This window comes from Gavialis gangeticus, unplaced genomic scaffold (assembly GCF_001723915.1).
Source record: "Gavialis gangeticus isolate Ggan-Ray unplaced genomic scaffold, GavGan_comp1, whole genome shotgun sequence".
NCBI classification, from domain to species: Eukaryota; Metazoa; Chordata; order Crocodylia; family Gavialidae; genus Gavialis; species Gavialis gangeticus.
This window is the reverse complement of record NW_017729027.1, coordinates 16,845,197-16,855,186: the sequence shown is the minus strand read 5'-3', so window position 1 is coordinate 16,855,186 and position 9,990 is coordinate 16,845,197. Positions and strand designations below refer to the sequence as shown.

The 9,990-nt window shown below is 44.3% G+C and overlaps 1 protein-coding gene across 1 annotated transcript in view; it reads left to right on the top strand.

The window, feature by feature from the left end:
* The window catches only part of CD109 (CD109 molecule), a 130,607-nt gene that overhangs the window by 75,120 nt on the left and 45,497 nt on the right, over positions 1-9,990 (top strand). The window contains exons 14-18 of the mRNA XM_019520330.1: positions 2,223-2,375; positions 3,377-3,451; positions 3,976-4,036; positions 5,761-5,890; positions 6,632-6,749. Coding sequence (XP_019375875.1) covers positions 2,223-2,375; positions 3,377-3,451; positions 3,976-4,036; positions 5,761-5,890; positions 6,632-6,749 — 537 coding nt within the window. The remainder of the gene's footprint in view (positions 1-2,222; positions 2,376-3,376; positions 3,452-3,975; positions 4,037-5,760; positions 5,891-6,631; positions 6,750-9,990) is intronic.

The following is a 9,990-nucleotide window of genomic DNA, read 5'->3' as shown; positions in this document are numbered from 1 at the left end:
TGGCTTGTCTGGGGGCTGCAGGATGGGGGGTGACTTCCATTGCTGTGTGCACCCCAGGACAGCATGAGGGGTGTGTCCCTGGATCTGGGTAGTTGGGCTGCAGCTGTGGGCTGGGGCTAGAGCTGCACCGGGTTCTTTCTGGCATGTCAGGGGGAGGGCAGGGGTTGGGGTGGGGCTGCGCTGCGCTGGGAGGGTGGTTATGGGGGAGTGGTCTGCAACCACCCCAATTTTGCCGTGGCCCCCCACTTCCAGTGCCTCCACCTCTGCCCACCCCAATTGCAACCTGGCCCAGCCCCCATGTGCCGGGAGCACAGCCCCGAGCGTGGCCCCCATGCCCCGGGAAGAGCCTGGCACAGTCCCGGCCCCAGTCCACAGCTGCAGCTCCCCCATCCCGCACAGATCCGGGGGCACAGACCCCCACCCCCATGTCCTCCCAGGGTGTGCGCAGTGGCAGGAGCCACCCCGTGCCCCTTGAACAAGCCGTGGCTCCGTCCTGTGCCTGCCCTACCCTAGCTGGGAAGCACCTGCCCCAACCCCTGCGCCACTCCCTGCCTCACTGCGGGGGACACTGATCTACTCCCCTTACGGCTCTTCCCTCCCCTCTCCCCTTCAACCACAACAGACTTACTAGCTGCGTGCAGCTCTCCACATTGCTGGGCTGTGCTTCTCAGCAGCTATGTGCTGCGCTGCACGCATGCACGGGCATTTATTGGCCACGTCAGGCCAATTTCTGATACAGTCAATTTTCTTTATGTCGCTGCTGATCTGATATCGGACTGATATATTGGTGCTCCTCTACTTTTTCTTTGTTTCTTACTCAGGGTCCCTCTGCATGTTGGATCTAATGCATGATCCATACAATCGCACATCCTGCCTCGTGCATAGCAAGAGGTGCCATAGTGGGATCGTGTATTAGTTCCCCTTGCGCCTTATTGTTGGTGCAGGGGGTGCCTAGAGATCATGATCTTGGGCTCTCTGTGCTCCAGCTTCCATGGCTGTGAGCCCCACAGTTGATGGGGCTCGCACTGGGGCAGTATTCCTGGTGCTGTCTGCGCTGCAAGCCCTTGTCAGCTTCAGAGCTTACAGTGGGGGCTGTGGGAAAAATGCTGCCACCACTGCGAGCCTTGTGAAGTGCGGGGCTCGCAGCAGGGGCAGTGGGGAAAACACTGCTCCTGTTGTGAGCCTTGTAAGTTGCAGGGCTTGCGCCAGGGAGAACAGTCTTGTTTATAGTAAACTAACTTGAACTAATCACATTTATTTTAGCTACGAGTGTCATGTTTGCTACTGGTTCATACTTTTCACACAGTTCAGTGCAGTGAAGATCTGCCTGATTTTTTTTTTCTTTAAATTCAATTTTACAACAAGAGTTTATAATCAAATATGGTTCTCTGATGAGGAAAATAGAAAATTATTAATCTAAAACAGGAGGTCTGAACTGGCATCTACCACAGCCAGGGTGGGATGCATTGGAAATGCCTAGATGAAGGAACTCTTCTCTTCATGTAGGACAGGTGCGGGCAGTTATTTTGGGTGGAGGGCTGCTTACTTGAGTTTTGGCAAGCCATCAAGGGCCGTATGACAGGCAGCCAGGGGCAGAAAAATATTAATTTTTTTAATTTTTTAGGGGTCCCGTGGACCAGATGGAATGGCTTGGTGAGCCTCATCTGGCCCACGGGCCGCATTTTGCCCACTCCTCCTGATGTAGGAAGACATCCTGGATGTATATTGACTTGTGGTTTCCACCTCCCCCAGGCCCTTTCCCACCTGTTTACACATGGTAAAACTTCTTCATTACTAGGGAAGTTCCAGGATACCTGTGGAAGGGCCACTTATGACCCTATTCTGCAGGCTGGAAGTGTAACCCACGGGCCAGTATGTGTTACACACTCATGTCTCTACAAAGGAGGGGGGATGAGGTCATGAAAGGTTTTTACTGCTCCCGTTTTGAGAAGCTGATAGTTTAGATCCTCATCTTTCTAGTTCTGAGTTGTAGAATTCCAGTATATCCCCAGTTCCATTCTCAGTATTGGCCAAAGTAGCAGTCATCCTAGGATGCCTCTGAGGGATGATGGTCCTTACTTCCTATAGACCCAAGACTCTCCTGCAAACCTAGATTCTCAACTACTAATTAAGCTAAGGAGCTACTGAGAGAGAGAGAATCATTAGCTGACCCCAGATAATACTGTGTAATTGAAACTTATCTCTTCCTTCTTTTTTTTCAGATCACAATATCTTGGAGTAAAGATAAGGTCAGTCCATCTGAGAGAGTCTCCCTGAGAATCAGTGCAACTGAATCCAGATCTGTAGTTGGACTTTCAGTTGTTGACAAAAGTGCAAAGTTGTTAGGAGAAAAGGCTGATATTACAGAAGATGCTGTAAGTAAATGAGGAAGAAAAAGCTTTGTGTATACCGTGTTTCTATAAGACAAGATTATGGAAAGGGAACAGTTTTTATGTAATATAAATAGTAGTGTAACTAAGTGGGGATAACTGGAATGTCAGCTATGGGCACTGACTTAAGGGGAGGGGGCAAAAAAATAGCAGCCACCACTACTCTTCCAGTCACCACTGATAGCCTAGCAGTGGCCGCTGCTCTGTATGCCACTGTCACTAAGCACAAAACTGCCCAGTTATGCTTCTGCGTATAAGTAGCATGTCTGACATACTAATAAATGGAACATTCTTAACGTATGTGATCATCTCTTACTCATGCGTAATCTGTCAATGTCTTTGCTTCTGTGTATAGTATTTGTAAGATGAGACCCCTTATTTGTAATTAAGCTTATTCTGTACTATGGGGTTTTCATTTCTTAGCTGTATTCTACTCAGCTTTTCATCTTTTTCCAGGGCATTTGAACTTCATCCAAGAAATGCTCAGTTTTCACTCAGCTCCCTTTTTTCCTTTAGGAAAAGAAGGAAGATGGAAAAGCTCTTCCTGAACTTTGGGTTCTTTAAAATGAATAATTAAATAATACATTAAATAAAAACATTAAAGTTTGTTATTTTTGAAGATGGGAAAAAATTGTAGTTCTTCATGTATTCCTTTTACTTTCAGCATCTCCAAGCGTATAAGTAGAAGAAACAGCTGATGATGGGTAAAATTTTCCAAAATGTCTAAATAGCTTGGTGGCCTTATTACCATTAAAGTCAGACGCTCATAAAAATTCTACCCTATTTCATTTGTTTTTAACACATTTTTGCCTTGTTACATTCATACATGATTTCTGATTTTCCTTTTCTCTTTATCTGGAGAACAGAGAGGTTTTGCCTGAGGTATAACTCTAAAAATTATCACCCTGTGAAATATATTTAATCTAAAGAATTGGAAACAGTTTGGATTAGTCATCATTTGGATTATTTCATTTTTGTTTTCTTAGGTGCTCCATGAATTATATTTGTACAACACAAAGCAATTCTTTGCCTCAGTTAGAAGTCCCTTCCGTGTCTTTCAGGTAAAACTTAAATTTAGAGACTGAGGGTTTTTCTTATTTATTTGTAGATCGTCTGCTGAAAGAAAATGAAATCAACGTCTCCAATAAAGTCTGAGACAGTGTGCTGTTCTGTAGTTAATATTGTCTTTATCAAAAGAGCATCAGCTGGGGGGGAATTAAGAAATATTTTATAAAACTCTAAAAATTAAAGTAGTCATAGAATTTTAGTGGGCAATACTGAATATGTTAATCATGTACAAATCTTGGAACGAAAGCATGTGAAATGCATGACAATCTGCTATGGATATTGAAGACTCTACGTGATTTTTTTCCCCCCATAAAGATAAAAAATTGTGCCCAAACCAGTATCTAATAGTGCTGAAAAGATTCTTATTTAGAAAACATGTTGTGTTATGTACAATTCTGGCTAAGCATCTGTAGGAAATTTGTTAAAATGGACTTTCATTTTCTTAATATAAGAAAGAGAAAATAGACAAGCACTGCATGTGCCCTAGACTGAAATACGTTTTACATATTTTATTTAGAAATGCAACCTCTGGGTATTAACTGATGCAAACCTTGCTGAAGATGAGGATCTTTTTCTCTGTAAGTTGTATACACAGACATAACCAAACCACTGCAGTCTTTAACATTTGGAGAGTTAAAGATAAGCAAAGGAGGCCAAGTTCTGGTTAGTTACACCAGGGCAAACACAAAATAACTCCTTAAAAATCTATAGGGTTATATTTAACCCTGTGAATTTAAGGTGAGTTCGGCTTACATAATTTATTTTTATCTTTATAGTACGTAGCTGAATAACTGCAAGTATGTCATTATTGGTGGAGGTGCCAAAAGACTGATTTGAGCTTGAAGACAAATTTCTAAAATAGATATTCCAAATTTAATCCCTTCTCTTATAGTTGGAGCAGGTCTCCACTTTGGAACTACTGTGATTTAGTTAAACATGATAGGATGCACTGAAGGCAGGTCTCAGTCTTTGTGAGCTCAGTGAAGAAAGCATCCTGTCATCCAGCTAATGCGTAAGTGTGAGTGCATAAGCATATTTTATAGAGACAGAAGAAGTCTCTACAGTCTCGCTAGGCAAAGTCTGGGCTGTGGGCTGAATCAGGCCTGTGGTGTACTCCATTTCCCAGCAGGCCCTGCCCATGTCACTGTAGCTGGTTTCCATGGAGACCCTAGGTGCAGCAGAGCCCTGACAATGCAGGGCCAGGGTTTCCATGGAGAGTGGCTCCAGCAGTGCTGGCAGGGCACACGGCTGGACAGGGAGTGGTTCTGGGACCAGGATCTTGTGGTGGTGACAATGTAGTCTGGACTCAGGGCAGAACTACGATTTGCTGCCCACACACCCCAGGCAGGAGCATGCAGGTAGCAGATTGTGGCTTAGCCCTGGCTCCAGACCATGCTGTGACCACTGCAAGATCGCAGCCCCAGCCCCGGAGCAGCTCCCCACCCTGCCACAGGCCCTGCCAGTGCTGCTGGGCTTGGTTTCCATGGAAATCATGGACCCACCCTGTCATGGTGCTGCTGCTGCTGGAGTCTCCATTGAAACTGGCTGCAGCAACGTGGGCAGGGCATGCTGGGAAATGGAGTCCAGCTGCTGGCTGGATCCGCCGTTTTGCCCACCCCTGCTCTACGTCCCTCTTGCAGCCTGCACAGAAGGATTTTTTTACTTTGACTGGCTAGTTACGCCAGACTTGAGGCTCAAGATTAGATCTTAAGAGTGTGGTCCTGCTCACACTAGTAGCCCTAATCTTTGTAAAAAGTCCTATAGATTTTATGCACGTTGGCTGCTCTCATGAATAAGGCTTTAAAGATTAAACCCTACAATGTTTTGAGACATATTGATAGAAAGATGTGATACAAGTTGCAAAGGGGCTTAAATCAATTGGCTTTAATTGGGACTAAGGCTTCCAACTGATTTGGGTGCTTTTGGAAATACAATTTGGACTATTTGGGAATTTTTTCTCTCTGCTGATATCTTGGCATCTCAGAGTCCATTAAGGGTCTTAGTTTGGGAGGTATTTGCAACTTGCATCAGTTTTAAATGTCACTGACTCATCACCCTCTGGCCTTCATAGAATCATATGGTGAGTATGATTATTTAAAAAAAAATCATAGAGATCTTAAAATTGCTTTTGAAGTAAAAATAACAGTGCAGTAGTCTAAAATTAGTTTATGCTATTTTGTAATACTGTTACCAAATATATTGCAAAATTCTAAATAATTATACACCCACCAAACCATGCTAATTTGGTTGTTTTTTGCTATGTAGAATTTTCTACTGTTGGATACTCATTTTCATTTTGTAGATGATGACATACTAACCTTCATGGATTCTGACACAGAGACACATTTTCCAGTAAGACCGTCTCCTCCCAGTTATCCACATGTAAGGATGTATTTTCCAGAGACTTGGCTTTGGATTGACTCTAACACTAGGTAAAACCTTTGAAGAAAATTGAGTTATAGTTACACATATTAAAGTGGACTTTGGGCATATATTTGTACTTTTCTTCTGCTACATTGTAGACAGTGTTTTGCATAGAATGCCGAAGAGGAGTTCTGGGTAAAAATGTGTCATTAGTTATATTGCAGTACCATCTAGAGGCCACAGCTAAGATTGTGAAGGCCCACCAAGACTTGCATTATCCAAATGCATTTTAAGAGAGTATTCCTGCATGAATGGGTTATAATCTATATAAATGTCCCTTTGCAGAAACTGAGATACAGAGACAGTGAGTGACTTTTCTCTTATAACACAATAAATCTGTGGTAGGCCCAGAAAGTAAATCACATTCTACTGTGCATTTGTCTGAAGTCTTAACCCCAAAACCATCATAAGTTGCCTAATTGGCAGCACAATCTAAGTTTCAATACACTGTGTTTATTGTAATCATTCAGACAACAGTGTCTGGAGGTTTAGGAAAACAGCCAGCGAGTAAAGAGTATTTTTACAGGATATGGAAGAAGGCATTATTTTAAACTGAATTATATATAATTCATTTTGATTATTACATTTGTGCCCTAACACATTTTTAAAAGAGACAAGAAATGAAAAACAGATAAAAAAAACCTTTCCTGTTATGAGTTTGAGCTATATTTCTGACACATTTTAAATACTTTTTTTAATTGAGAAATGAATTATTGCTTTCAAAATTCTGGTGATCTTCCTGTTTTTAGATCCAGCAAAGACATCACAATGGAAGTAACTGTACCTGATACCATCACTTCGTGGGTAGCCAGTGCTTTTGTAATGTCTGAAAACCTTGGTCTTGGAATACTGACTGCTCCAGTGGAGGTAATAAATTATAATTTACACTAGTCTAACAACTTAGTTTGGAGTTGTCCATTAGCACTGATAGTTACAGCCTGATTGCACATGACATTTTTTCCTTACCAAGGTAATCAGGTTCTATATAAAGGCCCAACTGAAATCAATGGGAAAAATCTCTTTAAAAGCAGTTGTTTATATCCTCTCTTGCCTTTATCCATAAATAACTATGATGCTTCAGCCTCATTCAGGATAGTTGTCTGGGCATCTGTCTTCCTGAGAATTTATGTAGACGGGGTTCTTTGGGTAAATCTGATATCAGGTTGGTCTAATAAAAGATATCAGATTTACCCAAAGAACCTTGTCTGTCCATGTCTTTAAATCAGCGTGGCTACAACCTACACCCTGAGAATTTGTGGCATTAGTCAAATGAAGGGACTGATTGTGCCCCAATAGTCTGGGCATGGAGAATCCTTTCCATGTCAAGATCCTAACATAGTTATCTTGGACATTCCAAAAAGCTTTCTTGGGTGGAAGAATGCATGCAAAAAGAGGTTATAAGGAGGGGGCCTGGACACGGAAGAAGTTTACGGGCTAGTTAAATGACATTTTCTTCACATTGGCCTCAAGGAGGGAGAAATCATGTAGCTGTTACCCTGCCTTGACCTTCAGACGTTCATCTTTATGATGGGGGAAGTGTTTAAAAGATGGATCCTTGACACACGTTTATTTAGATACCAAAAATAGACTTAGAGGAAGCTTCAGACATTTAGGCCCAAATGATTTCATAGAATCATAGACAAGTAGGGCTGGAAGGGACCTCCAGAAGTCATCTAATTCAGTCCCTGCTTGAGGCAGCACAATCCCTACCCAAACTTTTCTATGCAATCCATAATCCAAACTCTACGTAAAACTACCGTTAATCCTGACACAACACAGGCATAGCACCCTAACCTGCCACAGGTAAAGCATGGGAACCATGGCAGCCAATGGTCTGCTTTAATAAAAGGTTGTGAATATAGTCTTAGGAGATCCGAGGTAGAGGGACACATCCCTCAGTACAGAAGAAGGCAAAAAACCTCACAATCCATATCAGTCTGACCATGGGGTAAAATTCTTTCCTGACCCCAAATATGGTGATCAGTCTGACTGTGGGGCGAGGTGGCCACATTAGAAGTGAGGGAAAGGATACAACTGGACCTGGACAGGTTACAGGGGTGGGCGAATGAGAATAGGATGGGATTCAATACTAACAAGTGCAGGGTACTGCACTTGGGCAGTAAGAACCAGCAGCATACCTATAGGCTGGGGAACTCCCTTCTTGTCAGCACAGTGACAGAAAGGGATCTTGGAGTTGTTATTGATTCCAAAATGAACATGGGCCGCCAATGTGAGGACGCAGTCAGTAAAGCTAACCGCAACTTGTCATGCATCCACAGATGCATCACGAGCAGGTCCAAGGAGGTGATCCTCCCCCTCTATGTGAGACTGGTGAGGCCACAGCTGGAGTACTGCATCCAGTTCTGGGCGCCCCACTTCAGGAGGGACGTGGCCAACATCGAGAGGGTCCAGAGGAGGGCCACTTGCATGATCCAGGGACAGCAGGGCAGACCCTACGATGAGAGGCTACAGGACCTGAACCTGTTCAGCCTTCACAAGAGAAGGCTCAGAGGGGACCTGGTGGCTGTCTATAAACTTACCGGGGGGACCAGCGGGGAATGGGAGAGACCCTGTTCCCCCAAGCACCTCCCAGAGTAACAAGGAATAATGGCCATAAGTTGTTTGAGAGTAGGTTCAGGCTAGACATAAGGAGGCGCTACTTCACAGTCCGGGTGGCTAGGATCTGGAACCAACTTCCGAGGGAAGCGTTGCTGGCTTCTACCTTGGGGTTCTTTAAGAGAAGGTTTGATATTTACCTAGCTGGGGTCACATGAGTTCAAACCTACCAGGGGTCATATGAGCCCAGTATACATTCCTGTCCAGGGCAGGGGGTCGGACTTGATATTTAAGTCCCTTCGGACTCTACATCTATGAAACTACCCCAACAGTTGCTCCACAATAAATTTTGGACCTAGTTTGGGTTTTGCAGTTGAAGCTCTGTATGCCCTCTCTACACATTACAGGTATTGCACAATTAACTGATTAATTGCAAAATTACCTTAAGACCAGCTACACATGCAAAGTACTTATTACACGATAAAAAGCTCCAACCAGCTATAACACTAGACTTTGAAAATGCATATTTACTTTATAGCTAGTTGTTATTGAGCTTTCATAGATTCCAGGGTCGGAAGGGACCTCAGTGGGCCATCTAGTCCGACCCCCTGCCCCTGGCAGGCAAGAAAAGGGTCACCAAACCTGGGATCATGTGATCCCATCCAGGTGCCTGTCCAGTCTCCTCTTGAAGACCCCCAAGGATGGGGCAAGCATCATTTCCCTCGGAAGCCCATTCCATATCCTGGCAACCCTGACCTTGAAGAACTTTTTTCTAATGTCCAGTCTAAACCTTCTCTCCAGTAGCTTATGGCCATTGTTTAATTTGCATGTGTCAGCTGATGGGGCTTCCAACCACAGGAGTGCGCCATGCCCAGTGTGAAAACCCTAGTCCACAGCTGGTGTGATCCCTAAGGCACAGGGGTGCTTGAATCCTCTAAGCCCACATGTGCAACTAGACCTTGGAGTCCTGCACCTGACAGGGCTCTTGGTCCTGGCTGTGTCAACAGGTGTTGACAGGGACTCTCTGTCCTGGCTGCATGTGTGGTACACCTGGGACTGAGAGCCCAGTCAGGTGTGCAGGACCAAGAGTCCTGTCAGATGCTGAATTCTTGGTCCTAGCTACACATGACCCCTGGAGCTGGGAGCCCCCTCAACAAAGAGGGCTCCTAGCTGTGAGAGCCTGCTTCTTGCCAGTACAAGGGGAGCCAAGGATCAGGCTTCCCCTACACCAGCAGTAAGGCATGATTGGATCTAATGTGCGATCTCAAAATCATGCCTCCTGCCATGCATGTGTGGTGCGATTGTGTGGATCATGTATTAGATCCATAGATTTCATAGACATTCGGGCTGGAAGGGACTGTGAAGGATCATCGAGTCCAGCCCCATCCAATTGTACCTTTACCGCATGTGTAAAGGGGGCCTAAGAGATTAAGATCATTACTCTTGCATCTTTCAGCTGTTTTCTACACTTGGCAGAGGTAGAACATAGGAAATTTTAACGGCCAAGTTTGCCGATGACACCAAAGTTTGGGGCAAAGCATCTGCACCTGAA